Source organism: Oncorhynchus gorbuscha, linkage group LG10 (genome assembly GCF_021184085.1).
Source record: "Oncorhynchus gorbuscha isolate QuinsamMale2020 ecotype Even-year linkage group LG10, OgorEven_v1.0, whole genome shotgun sequence".
In the NCBI taxonomy this organism is placed as follows: domain Eukaryota; kingdom Metazoa; phylum Chordata; class Actinopteri; order Salmoniformes; family Salmonidae; genus Oncorhynchus; species Oncorhynchus gorbuscha.
Genome location: NC_060182.1, coordinates 90,014,020 through 90,033,575, shown reverse-complemented (window position 1 = coordinate 90,033,575; position 19,556 = coordinate 90,014,020). Strand labels below are relative to the sequence as shown.

General features: G+C 44.4%; 2 protein-coding genes across 2 annotated transcripts; both read left to right on the top strand.

Moving 5' to 3' along the window:
• The first annotated feature begins 2,297 nt into the window (after positions 1–2,297).
• Positions 2,298–14,217, top strand: gcfc2 (GC-rich sequence DNA-binding factor 2). Its single transcript, XM_046367429.1, has 18 exons — positions 2,298–2,682; positions 3,208–3,303; positions 3,395–3,556; positions 3,998–4,240; positions 4,555–4,658; positions 4,744–4,871; positions 5,044–5,227; positions 5,373–5,496; positions 5,649–5,712; positions 8,033–8,136; positions 8,407–8,606; positions 8,705–8,849; positions 10,962–11,083; positions 11,926–12,002; positions 12,314–12,380; positions 13,457–13,603; positions 13,772–13,905; positions 14,006–14,217. The coding sequence occupies exons 1-18, from the start codon at positions 2,352–2,354 to the stop codon at positions 14,121–14,123; spliced, it is 2,550 nt and encodes an 849-aa protein (XP_046223385.1). The 5' UTR covers positions 2,298–2,351; the 3' UTR covers positions 14,124–14,217.
• Positions 14,218–14,306: 89 nt separating this feature from the next.
• On the top strand, positions 14,307–18,716 carry pfn4 (profilin family member 4). The gene is made up of 4 exons (XM_046367437.1): positions 14,307–14,771; positions 15,103–15,237; positions 15,432–15,537; positions 15,702–18,716. Exons 1-4 carry the CDS (start codon positions 14,355–14,357, stop codon positions 15,728–15,730), a joined length of 687 nt encoding a protein of 228 aa, XP_046223393.1. The 5' UTR covers positions 14,307–14,354; the 3' UTR covers positions 15,731–18,716.
• The last annotated feature ends 840 nt before the right edge of the window (positions 18,717–19,556 follow it).

Sequence of the window (19,556 nt, the reverse complement as noted above, 5' to 3'; positions counted from 1 at the left end):
ATTTTCATCATAGGTACACTTCAACTATGACAGACAAAATGAGAAAAAATATCCAGAAAATCACATTATAGGATTTTTAATGAACTTATTTGCAAATGATGGTGGAAAATAAGTATTTGTGTGTACAATGTGATTTTCTGGAAAAAAAAATCTCATTTTGTCTGTCATAGTTGAAGTGTACCTATGATGAAAATTTAAGTGGGGGGTGCAGGGCTGTTGACCGGGGTAGGGGTAGCCAGGTGGAAAGCATGGCCAGCTGTATAAAAATGCTTATTGAAATTCTCAATTATCGTAGGTTTATGAGTGGTGACAGTGTTTCCTAGCCTAGAACTTTTTTTGGAGTTTGTGCTACAGGATGCAAATTTCTGTTTGAAAAAGATAACCTTTGCTTTCCTAACTGCCTGTGTATATTGGTTCCTAATTTCCCTGAAGTTGCTTATCGCGGGAGCTACTCGACGGCTAAGGGAGTATGCCACAGGAGGTTTTTGTGCTGGTCAAGGGCAGTCAGTTCTGGAGTGAACCAAGGGCTATATCTGTTCCTGGTTCTACATTTTTTGAATGGGGCATGTTTATCTAAGATGGTGTAAATGTAAATGTGTGAGTTTGGTTCAAATACTTTAAGACGTTGGCTCAAGTTCAGGTTGTGCCTTTAGATGTTTTTAAAATGAACTACTAAGGAATAATGTTTAACATCTTGTGAGCAAACATTCCATATTTGTAACTGGCAGTAAATCGCCAACCTTGGCTTTAGACTTCAGGAAACAGCAGAGGGAACACCCCCCTAACCACATCGATGGAACAGTAGTGGAGAGGGTAGCAAGTTTTAAGTTCCTCGGCAGACACATCACAGACAAACTGAATTGGTCCACTCACACAGACAGCATCGTGAAGAAGGCGCAGCAGCGCCTCTTCAACCTCAGGAGGCTGAAGAAATTCGGCTTGTCACCAAAAGCACTCACAAACTTCTACAGATGCACAATCGAGAGCATCCTGGCGGGCTGTATCACCGCCTGGTACGGCAACTGCTCCGCCCTCAACCGTAAGGCTCTCCAGAGGGTAGTAAGGACTGCACAACGCATCCCTGGGGGCAAACTACCTGCCCTCCAGGACACACACCACCCGATGTTACAGGAGGGCCATAAAGATCATCAAGGACATCAACCACCCGAGCCACTGCCTGTTCACCCCGCTATCATCCAGAAGGCGAGGTCAGTACAGGTGCATCAAAGCTGGGACCGAGAGACTGAAAAACAGCTTCTATCTCAAGGCCATCAGACTGTTAAACAGCCACCACTAACATTGAGTGGCTGCTGCCAACACACTGACACTGACACTGACTCAACTCCAGCCACTTTAATAATGGGAATTGATGGGAAATGATGTAAATATATCACTAGCCACTTTAAACAATGCTACCGTATATAATGTTACTTACCCTACATTATTCATCTCATATGCATACGTATATACTGTACTCTATTACATCGACTGCATCCTTATGTAATACATGTATCACTAGCCACTTTAACTATGCCACTTTGTTTACATACTCATCTCATATGTATATACTGTACTCGATACCACCTACTGTATCTTGCCTATGCTGCTCTGTACCATCACTCATCCATATATCCTTATGTACATATTCTTTATTCCCTTACACCAACTGTGTATAAGACAGTAGTTTTGGAATTGTTAGTTAGATTACTTGTTGGTTATCACTGCATTGTCGGAACTAGAAGCACAAGCATTTCGCTACACTCGCATTAACATCTGCTAACCATGTGTATGTGACAAATAACATTTGATTTTGATTTGATTTGACATGTCGAAACAACACACTTTAGATGGAAGTATGTTTCAGTTTGTTTGCCAATACATAGAAGTAGTAGAATAAGAAAATTGACTAGGCCTACTTCAAAATGGAGATGGCCTCAATGGCGCTGCCCATGCTCTCACAAATGCCATGATGGATCAGATACAATGATGCGATGTCTATGTAAGTCTATGGGTATTCCTCTTGTTGGATCAGCTAAAAAGGAGGACTTGGAAACAATAATAAGAAAATACTGTTACTGTTTTTCAGACTTCTATAGTGTTTTTATTCAATTAATCACAAAATACTGTAACTATCACATAATACTATAATTTCAGAAATTGGTAAAATATTGATATAATTAAAACGCCGTTATTGTGACCGTGAACGCATCCCACCCGAGTCCCTGACACTGACTAACTACATGACCCAAAATGCATTTCGAGAGGATTGCCGACAGATTTACTTCTTCTCAAATGTATTTCCGACTTACCGTATTGCGATTTATTTACACGGCGATCACCTTGTCCTGAAAATGTTCAACAAGAAACCGCGAAGAAACTTCAGGCAAAGGAAAGGAAAATCGAGCGATGAAGATGAACAGAAGAGCGGAGAGGATGATGGAAGTAAAATACAAGCTACCGCTTCTAGCATAAAGCCCGTCAAGTTGCCGCAGAATCGGGGGATCTCATGCAGTTCCAAGCGGGAGGCGAAGTCACCCAAGTCGGACTCGAGTGGTGCTGAAGACGCGGTAGAATATGGTACTAGTGGGCCGTTCGTTGGCACCAGACCGCCTGACAGTAAAGAGGACAAGGATGGACGGAAGAAGAAAGGAAACGTGCTCAGCTTCTCTAATGAGAAAGAAGGTACGCGTTTGACCTGTTTTTGTTATGTAAACTCACAGTCCACAGACGTATTTCAAACGTCACTAACTGACAGTAAGGTGGGTGTTGTGAAAGAGTATCTGTAAAGTGGCTTCCCCTCATTGTGTCCTTAATTTGTACTGTCTGAAAAGTGAAAACACAGGACTGGTGGCGGCGGCAGCAATATGGGACATTAATTGAATATCCCATGTATGAATTTCCTATCCTTCACCTGGCTAGTTCTCTAGTTCAGGTGGAGGAGAGGGGTGAATCTCAATTGTATTTCCTTGATTCAATGCATTGTTGCTTCTTGCTCCCTTCTCAAAACACATTGGAAGAGAAGATCAGAGGGGAGGGCATGAGGAATCAAGGAAATACAATTTAGATTCACCCAAGGTTTCAATGACATGTTTGACAAGGATATGAAGCCATTTGAGATGTACGGTGAACCCAATGTCTTGATTTAGAGAGACGGTCAGTTGTGTTATTAATAACAGTTTTCTCTCTCTCTCTCTTCCCATTTTGAAGGATCTGAGTTCAAACTAAAGAAATCATCAGATAAAGCTGTGGTCTTCCAAGCCAGGAGAAAGGAGGCTTCCTCTGCAAAGACCTCCCGGCCTACTGGTGAGCACAACGTTGCCATGTTAATGCTGTAAAAACACCACTGTTAAGGCTCCATGATTGATCAGTCTAACCAAGTCTGTTTTGACCCCAGCCAGGAAAGATGTGACTGTGGTCGTGTCCCAGAAAGAAAAGTCCGGAGAAGAACTGTCATCAGAGAGTGACGGAGAGGGAGGCGCCAAGTCATCCACATCCAGCTCTGTCTCCTCCATGTCCTCCACATCCTCCAAGTCCTCCACTCAGAAACACAAACCAGGTCAGCCTCACAGATAGCTCAGGCCCCAAAGAAAAGGCTATAATGTATCCAATGCCAAAAATGTGCACCGACAATCAGCCAAATGCTGGTGAAAATTCTGAGTGGCTAGTAATAATTATATATATATATATTTTTTTTTTTTTAATCAGTCAGCCACACTGGCTGGTACACACAAAAGTTAGTTTCAGGACATGGACAAAATCAAATAGCTCCGAAGAATGAGTTTGTCTTAACCAGCCTGTAGCTACAACGGCCCCTTGCAGGGTAAGATGGTCCACCACTGGTCTACACAGAGACAGGCAGATAGGCAGCATTCTGAAGAGACATCCCGTGTGTGTGTGTGTGTGTGTGTGTGTGTGTGTGTGTGTGTGTGTGTGTGTGTGTGTGTGTGTGTGTGTGTGTGTGTGTGTGTGTGTGTGTGTGTGTGTGTGTGTGTGTGTGTGGTGATCCCAGATGCAAGAAGGATCCAGGCGGCCAGAAGGCAGCGTCAGGCGGCCAGAGCCCAGAAAGACTATATCTCCCTGGGGAGAGATGGGGAGAGCTCCCCTCGGACCCCAGACCAGGACCTGGAGGAACGCACTGACGAAGATTATGATGACGATGATGAGCCAGACGACCATGAACGCAGGATTGAGTTTGCCCCGCGGTCCAAAACCATCAGGGAGAGGATAGCAGAGAAGATGGGTGAGAGGAGGGAGTTGAGAGAATGGAAGATCTATTGTTTTGTGGTCCTGGGCAACAGTTTATTTTTTTAAAGTTTTAGTAATAAATAATAAACAGGCAGTTAATAATCAAACCCCATAATGATGTATCTATGGCTTGGAGACGGTGTAATGAGTTGTAGATGAGCTTATCACACCTCCTTTGACTGAATGCTGAAATGTGTTCTCTTTGTTTTTAGTCCTTGTTGTGTTGATACTTGAGGAAGTGACAGTCTGTCTTTCTCTCTGTATTTCCTTGTATGGCTCTGTCGCTCCATCCCTGCCTGTTCGGTACAGGAGGTAGTGGTGCTAGTGAGTCTGACGACCAGGAGATTGAGGACAACAACCTCTGGGAGGAGCAACAGATTGGAAAGGGAGTCAAGAGACACCCTGGGGAACAGGTAATATACTCACCCCTCTGTCTCACCACACACACCCACACACTTCCAGTTTCATTCCACCTCCTAACTCTGTCTGTCCCCCTAGAGTCCATCAGGCAGTGAGGGCAGTGGCTCTGTGAGGAGCAGTAGTAGTAGACGGATACAGAGAGTCAACATCCCAGAGTGTCTGCCTCTCATCAGCCTCAGCGTGGTGAAGAAGAGGATCACTGGGAAGTAAGTTCATTCATCCTTCCATTGCCTCCTCAATACAATATACCTCATGTACTCTAGCTGCAAAATAATGTTTGTCTAGTAAATCAAAGCTCCACCTTTTCTCCATTTCTCTTCTCTCTCCCCTTCATCCTCCCACCATACATCTCCTTCTTTCTCTCCTTCCCCTCTCCAGACTGTGTGATCTGAGGGAGGTCCACAGGGCTCATGAGGCAGACCTGAGGAGGATGGAAGTGGACATGGACAGCTCTAGAACCTCTCTGGAGAACCTGGAGAGTGGTTCCTCCGACCGCCAGCTTCAGTTCTACCGGGCCACCAACACCTACATCCAGAACCTGGTGGAATGTCTCAGAGAGAAGGTCAGCGGAATTCTGGAAGTGTCTCTTGGCATGTTCTGGTCTTTAAAATGACAAACACTGTGAAATATGTGAAAGTTTGTGATTGAGACAATGTTAATGAGGGGTGATAATAACAGTGATTGACTGATTAATTGATCATCTCTAGGTGGTAGAGATCAACAGTGTGGAGGTGGACATGCACACCCTTCTGTCTGACCAGGCGGAGGTACTGTTGTCAAGGAGACGAGAGGCTATACGGCAGGAGTCATCTTGCCTCCAGCAGCTCAGCTGTGAGTGTCTCTGTTTGTGTACTGTGAGTGTGTGGTCCTAGTCAGTGGAAAGGCAGAATGTTAACTGTCGTACTCCTCCTCCCACTCTCTTCATCTGTTTATTAGTTCTAGTTGGGTGAATGTCTAGACGTATTATCTCTCTCTCTCTCTAGATGCCACTGATCCACAGAGGGAAGGATTCACCGGGGAAAGTGGGAATGAAGAAACAAATAAAAGGTGAGAATACTCTGTTTAGTACTTACATCGCTTTAGGTTTAACCAGTCACGATGTTACGCACTCACTTCCACCACTGTGTCACGATGTTACGCACTCACTTCCACCACTGTGTCACGATGTTACGCACTCACTTCCACCACTGTGTCACGATGTTACGCACTCACTTCCACCACTGTCACGATGTTACACACTCACTTCCACCACTGTGTCACGATGTTACGCACTCACTTCCACCACTGTGTCACGATGTTACGCACTCACTTCCACCACTGTGTCACGATGTTACGCACTCACTTCCACCACTGTGTCACGATGTTACGCACTCACTTCCACCACTGTGTCACGATGTTACGCACTCACTTCCACCACTGTCACGATGTTACGCACTCACTTCCACCACTGTCACGATGTTACACACTCACTTCCACCACTGTGTCACGATGTTACACACTCACTTCCACCACTGTGTCACGATGTTACGCACTCACTTCCACCACTGTGTCACGATGTTACGCACTCACTTCCACCACTGTGTCACGATGTTACGCACTCACTTCCACCACTGTGTCACGATGTTACGCACTCACTTCCACCACTGTGTCACGATGTTACGCACTCACTTCCACCACTGTGTCACGATGTTACGCACTCACTTCCACCACTGTGTCACGATGTTACGCACTCACTTCCACCACTGTGTCACAATGTTACGCACTCACTTCCACCACTGTGTCACAATGTTACGCACTCACTTCCACCACTGTGTCACAATGTTACGCACTCACTTCCACCACTGTGTCACGATGTTACGCACTCACTTCCACCACTGTGTCACGATGTTACGCACTCACTTCCACCACTGTGTCACGATGTTACGCACTCACTTCCACCACTGTGTCACGATGTTACGCACTCACTTCCACCACTGTCACGATGTTACGCACTCACTTCCACCACTGTGTCAATGTTACGCACTCACTTCCACCACTGTGTCACGATGTTACACACTCACTTCCACCACTGTGTCACGATGTTACGCACTCACTTCCACCACTGTCACGATGTTACGCACTCACTTCCACCACTGTCACGATGTTACGCACTCACTTCCACCACTGTGTCACGATGTTACACACTCACTTCCACCACTGTGTCACGATGTTACGCACTCACTTCCACCACTGTGTCACGATGTTACGCACTCACTTCCACCACTGTGTCACGATGTTACGCACTCACTTCCACCACTGTGTCACGATGTTACGCACTCACTTCCACCACTGTGTCACGATGTTACGCACTCACTTCCACCACTGTGTCACGATGTTACGCACTCACTTCCACCACTGTCACGATGTTACGCACTCACTTCCACCACTGTCACGATGTTACTCGCTCACTTCCACCACTGTGTCAATGTTACGCGCTCACTTCCACCACTGTGTCAATGTTACGCGCTCACTTCCACCACTGTGTCAATGTTACGCGCTCACTTCCACCACTGTGTCAATGTTACGCGCTCACTTCCACCACTGTGTCAATGTTACGCGCTCACTTCCACCACTGTGTCAATGTTACGCGCTCACTTCCACCACTGTGTCAATGTTACGCGCTCACTTCCACCACTGTGTCAATGTTACAGTCTCACTTCCACCACTGTGTCAATGTTACGCGCTCACTTCCACCACTGTGTCAATGTTACGCGCTCACTTCCACCACTGTGTCAATGTTACAGTCTCACTTCCACCACTGTGTCAATGTTACAGTCTCACATCCACCACTGTGTCAATGTTACAGTCTCACATCCACCACTGTGTCAATGTTACGCGCTCACTTCCACCACTGTGTCAATGTTACGCGCTCACTTCCACCACTGTGTCAATGTTAGTCTCACTTCCACCACTGTGTCAATGTTACGCGCTCACTTCCACCACTGTGTCAATGTTACGCGCTCACTTCCACCACTGTGTCAATGTTACGCGCTCACTTCCACCACTGTGTCAATGTTACAGTCTCACTTCCACCACTGTGTCAATGTTACAGTCTCACTTCCACCACTGTGTCAATGTTACGCGCTCACTTCCACCACTGTGTCAATGTTACAGTCTCACTTCCACCACTGTGTCAATGTTACAGTCTCACATCCACCACTGTGTCAATGTTACGCGCTCACTTCCACCACTGTGTCAATGTTACGCGCTCACTTCCACCACTGTGTCAATGTTAGTCTCACTTCCACCACTGTGTCAATGTTACGCGATCACTTCCACCACTGTGTCAATGTTACGCGCTCACTTCCACCACCTACTGTTTGATCAGATCATCCAGTGAGTCAGGAGAGCCAGGTGAGGAAGACTATGGTAGCCTGACGGTCGACAGCGAACCTTCTCCTGAGGAAGAGGCAGAACTGCAGAGGGCGAGAGGTGAGCGGTGTAGCTGTCTTGGGCGAAGACATATGTCCTCCACTTACCAAACGTGTGTTGGTGACACCTTCATTTCAGCCTAGTATTTAATTCCCAAATGGGTATCTGCAATAAAGGATTTCTGCAATATTCAAAATATATCTATTTATCTATCTATCCAGCTATAGATTTGCCATCCCATTCCTTAGAGTTTAGTGCTGCTCTCTATACCGTAGAATAACAGACAGCGATTACACTCTCGCATCTCTTTATCCCTCCTGTCTAATTCAGCGGAGATCCTGAGCAGGTCCCAGGATGTGTTCTGTGACGTGCAGGAGGACTTCTGGGAGGTGAAGAAGGTTCTGTCTCGCTTCAACGAGTGGAGAGTAGCCTTCTCGGAGTCCTACCACTCAGCCTACATCAGCCTCTGTCTGCCCAAACTACTCAATCCGCTTATCAGACACCAACTTTTAGGCTGGAACCCCCTACAGGTACAAAATACGTACTGGACGCCACACCGTTCATTCTTTGTGTTTTATTTTGACGTACCTCTGTGTTTGATGTCATAATAATTCTCTGTGTGTATCAGGCTGCAGGAGAGGACTTTGAGGCCCTGCCGTGGTTCTCTGCTGTAGAGACGTTCTGTCACGGCCTGGGTTACCAGGAGGCAGACCACACTGACAGGAAAACACTGCCTGCAATCATAGAGAAGACTCTCCTGCCCAAGATACAAGGTCACCATACACACATACACAGTACCAGTCAAAAATGTGGACACTAATATTAAGGGTTTTTCTTTATTTTTAGTATTTTCTACATTGTAGAATAACAGTGAAGACATCGAACTATGAAATAATACATAGAATCCTGTAGTAACCAGAAGTGTTAAGAAAAAAAATATATACACTGCTCAAAAAAATAAAGGGAACTCTAAAATACCACATCCTAGATCTGAATGAATGAAATATTCTTATTAAATACTTTTTTCTTTACATAGTTGAATGTGCTGACAACAAAAATCACACAAAAAGGATCAATGGAAATCAAATGTATCAACCCATGGAGGACTGGATTTGGAGTCACACTCAAAATGAAAATGGAAAACCACACTACAGGCTGATCCAACTTTGATGTAATGTCCTTAAAACAAGTCAAAATGAGGCTCAGCAGTGTGTGTGGCCTCCACGTGCCTGTATGACCTCCCTACAACGCCTGGGCATGCTCCTGATGAGGTGGCGGATGGTCTCCTGAGGGATCTCCTCCCAGACCTGGACTAAAGCATTCGCCAACTCCTGGACAGTCTGTGGTGGATGGAGCAAGACATGATGTCCCAGATGGGCTCAATTGGATTCAGGTCTGGGGAACGGGCGGGCCAGTCCATAGCATCAATGCCTTCCTCTTACAGGAACTGCTGACACACTCCAGCCACATGAGGTCTAGCATTAGGAGGAACCCATGGCCAACCGCACCAGCATATGGTCTCACAAGGGGTCTGAGGATCTCATCTCGGTACCTAATGGCAGTCAGGCTACCTCTGGCGAGCACATGGAGGGCTGTGCGCCCCCCCAAAGAAATGCCACCCCACACCATGACTAACCCACCGCCAAACCGGTCATGCTGGAGGATGTTGCAGGCAGCAGAACATTCTCCACGGCGTCTCCAGACTCTGTCACATGTGCTCAGTGTGAACCTGCTTTCATCTGTGAAGAGCACAGGGCGCCAGTGGCGAATTTGCCAATCTTGGTGTTCTCTGGCAAATGCCAAACATCCTGCACGGTGTTGGGCTGTAAGCACAACCCCCACCTGTGGACATCGGGCCCTCATACCACCCTCATGGAGTCTATTTCTGGCCGTTTGAGCAGACACATGCACATTTGTGGCCTGCTGGAGGTCATTTTGCAGTGCTCTGGCAGTGCTCCTCCTGCTCCTCCTTGCACAAAGGCAGAGGTAGCAGTCCTGCTGCTGGGTTGTTGCCCTCCTACGGCCTCCTCCACATCTCCTGATGTACTGGCCTGTCTCCTGGTAGCGCCTCCATGCTCTGGACACTACGCTGACAGACACAGCAAACCTTCTTGCCACAGCTCGCATTGATGTGCCATCGTGGATGAGCTGCACTACCTGAGTCACTTGTATGTGTTGTAGACTCCGTTTCATGCTACCACTAGAGTGAAAGCACCGCCAGCATTCAAAAGTGACCAAAACATCAGCCAGGAAGCATAGGAACTGAGAAGTGGACTGTGGTCACCACCTGCAGAACCACTCCTTTATTGGGGGTGTCTTGCTAATTGCCTATAATTCCCACCTGTTGTCTATTCCATTTGCACAACAGCATGTGAAATTTATTGTCAATCCGTGTTGCTTCCTAAGTGGACAGTTTGATTTCACAGAAGTGTGATTGACTTGGAGTTACATTGTGTTGTTTAAGTGTTCCCTTTATTTTTTTGAGCAGTGTATATATTTTTAAATACATTATTTAAAGGAGCCACCCTTTGCCTTTGACAGCTTTGCACACTTTTTCAACCAGCTTCATCTGGAATGCTTTTCTAACAGTCTTGAAGGAGTTCCCACATATGCTGAGCACTTGTCTGCTTTTCCTTCACTCTCCACTCGTTGAAGTGTGGCTTCTTTGAAGAATGTAAAATATATTTTGATTTGTTTACTACATGATTCCATATGTGTTATTTCATACTTTGATGTCTTGACTATTATTCTACAATGTAGAACATAGTCCAAGTAAAAACCCCATACTGATGTGTAACTCACTCCCTTTATCAATGTTGTCATGAGTGGGCCTGTGACTTTACCGAGGACTGTGTCACCTTAATGTGCGTCCCTCCTCCTCACAGGTTTTGTGGAGTTGGTGTGGGACCCTCTGTCCAGCCGTCAGTCTCTGTGTCTGTCTGAGCTGTGTCACAGACTGGAGGATGACTACTTTCTGTTTGAGGGAGAGCAGAGCAGACCGGTCAAGGTAACAGTTCATATTGCATCTCCAGTGCAGCAACAACACTCCCAGCCAGTCACATATGCAACTCCCAACTGGAAACAGCCTGTCCTCCCCCTCTGTTTCCAATGCAGGTTGACGTTTTATTGTCATGAATCTTGTCCTGGAGGCAGAACTGAGCGACTTCGTCTTATATAGGCCGGCTGCAGAATTGGCTATATTGTAAATTGTTGGTCATAATTTAAGGTTAGGCTTTAGGGTTCGCAGTGTGTTTAAGGTAAGGTTTATAATCGGATGTTATGACATTGTGTCTGTGCCAGCTAGTGACCACTCTGCAGAGCTGCCTCCAGAACAAGATTCATGACGAAAAACGCTAACCTGCATTTCAAACAGTATATAAAGTGTACCTTTAAAAAACAAAAATACTAATACACTGAATTCGGTAACTATTCAGACCCCTTGACTTTTTCTACATTTTGTTATGTTACAGCCTTATTCTAAAACGGATTAAATTATTTAGTTTTTCCCCTCATCAATCTACACACATTTTACTTTTGTAGAATTATAGTGAAGACATCAAAACTAATGAAATAACACATCATGTGGTAATCAACAAAAAAAAGTGTTAAACAAATCTAAATATATTTGAAACTCTTCAAAGTAGCCAATCCTTTGGCTTTGCTTTGCGAACCACTTCCCTAGTCAAGGTTCTTAGTCACAAAGAATGCCAACCAGAATGTTGACTGGCTGTAGTCACAGAATTGGAGAGAAACATTTTGAAACCTAACCTACTTCCTGTGAGTGTGTCAGAATGTAAATGGTTCCCTCTGTCCGTCCCTGTCCTGTGTTTTCATTCGATCCCCTGCCAGGCCTTTGTTGAAGCAGTGAGTGGTAGATTGAGGAGTTCCGTGGATGATGACATCTTCATCCCTCTGTACCCTAAGAAGTGAGTGAATCCACCCAGGGTTGTCTCAATGTGATTCTTTAAGTGGTTCATCTAGCTAGACCAAGGCTCTCCAACCATGTTCCTGGAGAACCACCCTCCTGTACGTTTTTTCACTCTAACCTCAGTTGTGATCAATTGATCATCCAGAATTAGAATCATGTGCTCTAAATTAGAGTTACAGTTACAGGATGGTAACTCTCCAGGAATAGGGCTGGAGAGCCCTGAGCTAGAAATGTCACACTGGAACATGTTTATACCAAGCTTGTCATAGCGTAGCTTACTTGACCATAACTGCCTGGTTGTTTTGACAGGTTTTTAGATGACAAGTCCTCTCCACAGAGGAGGTTCAGAGACCAGCAGTTCTGGACAGCTGTGAAGGTACGTAAAAACACTGTTTTAAAATAGTATTTTTTTTCGATGGTGTGCTTCCCATGAGTGGATGGTGTACTGTAGTGACCATGTGGCTCAGTTAGCCCATTATAACTTCCCACTGCAAATGCTAACTCCCGTTCGTATGAACTGGTAGCATAGCTAACATACAGAACTTGGTGGTGGTAGCAAGTCATTTTCTAACTGCAATGCATTTGATTGCATTATCCATACAAGTATTATACTAAGATGTTTACCTCAGCATAGCGTGAAATACACATATCAACAATGGCCTAATGCAGGCAAATGTTGCTGCAGGAAAATGAGGAGATTACAATTTCTACCAATAGTTAAGAGGGAGACAGAGCTTCGTGCTGATTATTGCAGCTGCAGTGCATTCAGAATGTATTCAGACCCTTCCACAATTTGTTATGTTTACCGCCTTATTCTAAAATGTATTGTGCACAGCCCAGTACATCCCTGGGACCAGGCTGCCTACCATCCAGGACCTATATACTAGGCTGTGTCAGAGGAAGACCCTAAAAATGGTCAAAGACTCCAGTCACCCTTGTCAAACTGTTCTCCCTGCTACCGCACGGCAAGTGGTACCGGAGCGCCAAGTCTAGGTCCAAAAGGCTCCTTAACAGCTTCCACCCCCAAGTCATAAGACTCCTGAACAGCTAATCAAATGGCCAACCAGACTATTTACATTGACCCCCCCCCCCCCCTGTTTCTATACTGCTGCTGTTTATTATCTATGCATAGTCACTTTACCCCTACCTACATGTACAAATGACCTCGACTAACCTGTGCCCCAGCACATTGACTCGGTACCGGTACCCCGTGTATACAGTCTCATTATTGTTATTTTGTTTCTTTTTGATTTTATTTTTTACTTTAATTTATTTAGTAGATCTTTTCTTAACTCTTTCTTGAACTAGGTTGTTGGTTGAGGGCTTGTAAGTAAGCATTTCACGGTAAGGTTGTATTTGGTGCATGTGACCAAATAAAATATGATTTGATTGTCTCTCTTCTGTAACATCCAATGCATTGTTTTTAGTGTTGTTTTGTCTCTTGTGCATCAGCTCCTAGGTAACGTTGGTCAGTGGGATGGGTTGATATCTGAACATGTTCTGAAGGAGCTAATGTTGGACAAACTCCTGAACCGCTACCTGATGATGACGCTACTCAACGAGACCCACTCACATGACTCTGTCCACACATGTAAAAAGGTGTGTAGGTGAATCGCATGTGTGTCTAATGTTAATGTATTGTCTATGGAGGTTTCAAGCTGTTTTCTTGGGGAATAATTGCTCTGCTGTCTTTTGAGATGACTCAGTTTAGTGGTGTCATTTTCAAGTTTTTCTCAAATGAACTAAGATTTCCCTCTCGCTGAGCAGGTCGCGGTGTGTTTTCCTAAGTCCTGGTTTAAAGACCTGAGCTCCTGTCCCTCTCAGCTGAAGTCCTTCAGTGACCACCTCCTCCAGACTGCCCATTCAGTTTGCAAACAGCAGCCTGACCACCCCAACACACGGTAACACTGCCTGCCTACCTCAAATGTACTTTTAGGCAGATTAATGTACCATGGTGAAGGTAGTGTTTGGATGTTAATGTATGTAATGTGGTTTCTGTAGGGCTGTGGTGAGCGACGTGCTGACTGTTTTGGCAAGCATCCAGGCCTGGGACAAGGTAGAGACGATATCGGACAAATACCATTACAAAGACCTGGTGGACACACTCAAACTGTCCTAGTGTGTCCTACTGTGTCAACCATACATCATGTAATATGTGTTGCAACTTTATTTGTATTTTTTTAATCTATAAATAAATATTTGAGATGTTTGAACAGATGTTTGGTCCAGTTCTCTTCCGAACTGTTTTATTTTTGCTTCTGGTCTTATCTCACAAGAAAAAGGTAGAGCGCTTGTAGCTTCATCCCCAGGGCTAAAAATGCATCCATCCTTTCTTGTAAAAATGTGTTGAATGGGTGTTTTTTTGTGTGTAGAGGAGCAAAAAAAGTATTGTACAGTATGTAATGGCACAGTGTTTTCTTTCTTTTTTAAATGGATGTACGCAAAATGTATCAAGGATCAATTACAATGGGAACCATTAGCAGACGCATGTTTTCACTACGATCTCTTTAGGCTGGTAACACCCACCGATGGTCTCCATGGAAACGTCGTCCACCACGCCGAAGGGGGAAACGTATCAGCAGTAACGCTAACGTTAGTTCTCCGATCTAGGCAAGACATACTATACAGTCTTTTGACAAAATTGGTTATTATGAACCAATTTCAGAATTTGATAAATGACTGTCTTATCGATACAAAACACGTGGAAAGCGCTGTCATTCTGGTTGCCAAGACTGCAGCAGTAACTGCGGCGTCTGCAAGGTTTCAGGCAAGTTCGTCATGTCTCTCTTGTTGTAAAAAAAAATAAAATTAACATTCAGACATCGCAATCAACACAATTCCCGTATTGACATCCAAGTCAAAGCCCACTTCACAGGGTACCCCATTGTGTAGCAACTACTTATCTTCCAAAACCTCAAATTGGAAGAGGTATTGTGGTGCAATGTATTATAGTTTTCAGAATTCATGATTTTCCACATATGGGGTTGAGGCAGTTGGATGGATCAAAGCAATGAGGAAGTGGATTAATCTGGAAGCCTTAAAAACCATCTGTCTCCGATCAGATTCATTATGTTAACCTTCGCACTGTAACTTTACAGGTTCTTCCTACACAAGCCCAGATTTTCATAGACTCTTTCAAGCACATGACATCGACCAGAGAGCGGGGCTTCTACTTTCAAGACAAAGCATACACCTGTGTCCGAGCTGACAGGAACTCCATCTACTGCAAATGTGTCAGTAGGCTCATCACAATTTATGAATATGCATGTATTACTGTCCCAGTTTTCCAGCTGTGGTTTTGCAGTTTAATGCAGCTACACTGCAGTTTAGTGCAGTACACTGCAGTTTAGTGCAGCTATATTGCACTGTACTTGTTTTGTTGTTGAAAGGGTATGTCTGGTCTGATGGATATTTTTTCTCGTAACAGGGAACACATGGCTTGATTCTTGTGAAGACTGCTCTGTATGTTATAGTGGCCACATACAACGACAGCATGTACCCTAGCGTGTGTGTGGAGGCTGTCGAGAAACTAGGTAGGGGGATGTTGATGCATACAACATTTTAATTAAACAGCTTTCAACTGCAGGTTTTAAAGGCGATGAATTATTGACTGTGTATTATTTACAAGTCAGATATGAGGGATATTTGTTTAATGCGTTTGACTAATATGTAATATCATGAGCTATATGCTTTTCAGCTGTGTACCTCAAGGAAAAGGGAAAATGAAGCAAGACCTGAAGAGGAGCAGCGTTCTGATGGATGAAACTGATGAAGTGGACTGGTCAAGTTAAACAGTTGCCTGAACAGTTAGGCCACCTGCTAAGGAGGACAAACATGTTTCGGAGAAAGTCGGTGTGTGTTTGTTTTCTTTCTATGAACTCGCCCCTGTCCCCTCTCGCAGTATACAGGTTTAACCACTAGGTGGTAGTAAATAGTAAATAACCCAGCTGTGTGGTCCAAGAACAGTTTTTAGTGTTGAGATCCTCTTAGAACAGGAATTATGACCAACCATGGTCAATGAGATGCTGTATTTCCAGCCCTGCTCTATAATAATAATAATAATAATCACATCTGATTCTACTCCTCAGCAAACAGAAATGGTTCTGGGGCTTCGTGGCTAAAGGCCTTTTTAAACTGTCTCTGTTCATCGCAGACTTTCTGTTCAAACGCTTCAATTACTCTCCAACCCCCTCTGGTGATAACATGATTAACCTAACTACACACTCGCACTTTACTCGCATCAACACACACACACACACACACACCCTGGCGTAGCCTTGATGAGTGTTTCAGAGCTGAAGCTGTGTAAATGAATTTCCTCATGTGAACAAATAAAGGAAATCTGTAACTGAGTCAAAACATCAAAGATCCCCCACCATATTTTACAGTAGGAATGAGGTGTTTTCTGCATATGTGTTGTTGTTTCGGAAGGCCAAACCCACCATTGGTGTGCTTGGCCTAATACCTACATGTTCATGTCATCTGACCATACCACTGCCTGGAGTTTGCTAAATGGCTTTGACACTTGTATTGTTGCTATGGTTATATGACATGAAAATAGAGCTCTGGCCACACTACAGCAGGGGCTTTGGCCTTCGAAAGAACAACACATTTTCAGAAAATACCTCATTCCTACTGTAAAATATTGTGGTGGATCTTTGATGTTTATGAGGCTATTTTACTTCCACTGGTCCTAGGGTCTTTGTTAAGGTCAACGACATCATGAACTCTACCAAGTACCAGGACATTTTTTGCCAAAAACCTGGTTGCCTCTGCCAGGAGGCAGAAACGTGGCCGCAAGTGGATCTTCCAGCAAGACAATAACCCCAAGCATAAAATAATAATACATGGTTTAGCAATGTAGCTGCTTTCTGTATTATTCATTTTATACAGTCTTTTTTTACTCATCTTTGTCAAGGGATCCAATCATTCCAGACTCCACAGTACATGCTGCAGAGAGACAAACAAGAATGCATGGTAGCACACAGACTTCCTGCACTCTCTGTCACATTCGGTTAGGGCACCTGTGCTTTTAAAGGAATGTGACCTTTGTTGTCAAGTTCTGGTTGAAACCTCTAAAAATGGAAGCAGGGCGGTCACAAAGAATCAGCCGCCTGTCCATGTGGTTGCACACACACTCTGACACGTCTCCTGAATTCCTCAGAGAGGATTTGTGCTTGTGTCAGCCTGCATGATTGGTTAGAAGAGGAGAGACCTTTTTAACATGGAGAACAACATCTATCAAGCACAGAGTCCCACAGTATGAGTCATAAAACTCCGTGGTCAAAAGAAATGGTTCCGATCATTTTTCCCTCATTCATTTTAGAAACACTTAAAATAATTGCTGTGTTTTGATAACCGTGTAAATCTCTCTAGGACAAGATTATTTATATCGATAGAGTCACCTGAATTTCCCCACCCCACCCACCCACTAATTACTGTAGCATTTTAGAATCCGAGTAAATAGAGCCGATATGTCACCCTGTCCAGAGAGAGTTACATCATCAAAACGTCACGCCAGGGTCAGTCTACACGAAACGCTGCCCTTATTTCAAGTGTTTCTAAAATACCCAATTGGAAAAATGAATTGTGCAAAGAAAATCGAGTGGAGCCATTTCCCTGTTTGACTGCTAGGTTGCATGGGTATTATGACACCTCGCCTGTGGCGCTCTATTAATCAACAGAACTCACAGGAAAACAGATATTTTGTAACTTGAAGGCGTATTATTTATTTGTGTTAGCGAAGAATACTTTTCCACAAGGGAGAAACAGCAGTGAGACAGTGGATGAAAGGTTACGTAATGATCCTACAGTGAGATTGAGGCGCAGAGGAGGACTATGGGTAAATGAGGGGCAGCGGTGCGCACTAACAACTCTAGTGTCCTGCTACGTCTGCATAGTGACATCTCTTAAGTGCACTCCATGACCCACTTATCAGAGGTGCGCTCCAACTCCATTGTACGGTATATGATGTGACTGAAGTCTCTCACTGGAACTTTAACACAGTGGTGGGAAACACTCCTGGAGAGATGCACAGTTTTCTCCACCCCTGCACCAACAGCAGCTAATCACACAATGTCCTGATGAACAGGGGCACCCCTGTCTGTAACTTGAAGACTGATGTTTGGATAAAAGCGTCTGCTAAATGGCATATATATGTTAGCGGATGCCAAGCTTTTAGCTCAGTGGGCTCACACAGTCTTGAGTCATGCCACCAACTGCCATGTTCATTATAATTAATATCATCATTGCTTGTTTGGTTGTTTGTTAATATGTGCTTGAGAAAAAGGGAGGTGTGTATATTCCCTGATGTGTCTGTGTGTATTTTCCTTGACGTGGCCTCTCTCTCTGCATGCTAGTCTTGGTTGGTTTGTGTTTTTGGCTCAGAGACAGTCGCTTCATTATTTTTTGAGATGTGTGTGTTACATAAATGATGGTCCTACACAGTCATAATCTAATCATTCCCATGACTGAGGCAGTAGGAGCAGAGACCCAATCTGCCTTTCCTTCTCCCTTCTTCTAGTCTCTATATCCCACTCTTTCACTCTCGTTTTCTGGGAGTTCCTCTCCTAATCTAGACATTAATGAGCAGATTAGTTCAGGCAAGCAGGGATAGGATAGTCAGAGACACACAATAACTCTGTTCGCAGAGGAATGCCTGTTCTGTTGGCAGGTCAATAGGTAGGTGACCGGGGGTTGTGTGGAAGTTGTATGCTGGTTGTGTTCTCTAAAAGGTTGTGGGAGCGTTGTGTGCGTTTATTGGTCGAGTCAAAGTCGTGTAGGCCTACAGTTATGCTGTTGTTCTCTAGGGAAAAGGTTGTCTTTGTGTGTTGTAGGACTAAAGGTCAGCAACAATAAATGATTCTGTCAGCAACCTTTTTATTCAGAGTTAAAGACCTTATCATCTAACACTGATAACATTTGATTGGCTCATTCAGATCATTTGATCATTGTTCCAGCTCTCAAATACACACACACTCACACGTGCGCACGTAAGTAATGCAGTATGGTAAATCTTCACAGTTCATAAAAGCAACATGAAGCATATTAACAACAGCAAAGTAGGTCTGCTCCTACGTGTGTGTGATCGTAGCAGGGGGTCTTGTTTAGCCCACTGGTCAACAGTACTACTCCTAGTAGGAGCAGGAACTATGGACAGGATTATTCAATGGAGTGTTTGTTGACATTCATAGAGAGACTAATAGTTCTCAAGCATCAAACGTCTCAGTTAGATGTCAAATTGCACGACTAAGACTTCCTTGGCAAAAACGTCAAAATCACTGACAGATTTCTTGATTTATCTGAGATGAATTCTGTCTATTTTGAGGAAGTGTTGCTGGGTATGTTGTTGCTACGGTGGCTCAAGAGACAAACTTTATATTGACGGGAAAAGTCAGGAGGCAAATTCCCAGTCAAAGATGAATGAAATTCCCATGCCATACTCAATCCTCCCTCTTTCTCTGTCTCGTTCCCTCTCTTTCACCCTCACTTCATTGGTTCTCCAATCTTATTCGCTTGTCTCTCTTTTTCTCCATAGCCAAATCCAAAGCTC

Bases quoted from the DNA above. Each gene is read 5' to 3' on its own strand.
- gcfc2 (XM_046367429.1), top strand. From the start codon at position 2,352: ATGTTCAACAAGAAACCGCGAAGAAACTTCAGGCAAAGGAAAGGAAAA. The intron at 2,683-3,207 runs GTACGCGTTTGA...CCCATTTTGAAG, and splicing joins CTTCTCTAATGAGAAAGAAG to GATCTGAGTTCAAACTAAAG. The intron at 3,304-3,394 runs GTGAGCACAACG...TTTTGACCCCAG, and splicing joins AAAGACCTCCCGGCCTACTG to CCAGGAAAGATGTGACTGTG.
- pfn4 (XM_046367437.1), top strand. From the start codon at position 14,355: ATGGGTGTTTTTTTGTGTGTAGAGGAGCAAAAAAAGTATTGTACAGTA. The intron at 14,772-15,102 runs GCAAGTTCGTCA...GTAACTTTACAG, and splicing joins CGGCGTCTGCAAGGTTTCAG to GTTCTTCCTACACAAGCCCA. The intron at 15,238-15,431 runs GTCAGTAGGCTC...TTCTCGTAACAG, and splicing joins ACTCCATCTACTGCAAATGT to GGAACACATGGCTTGATTCT.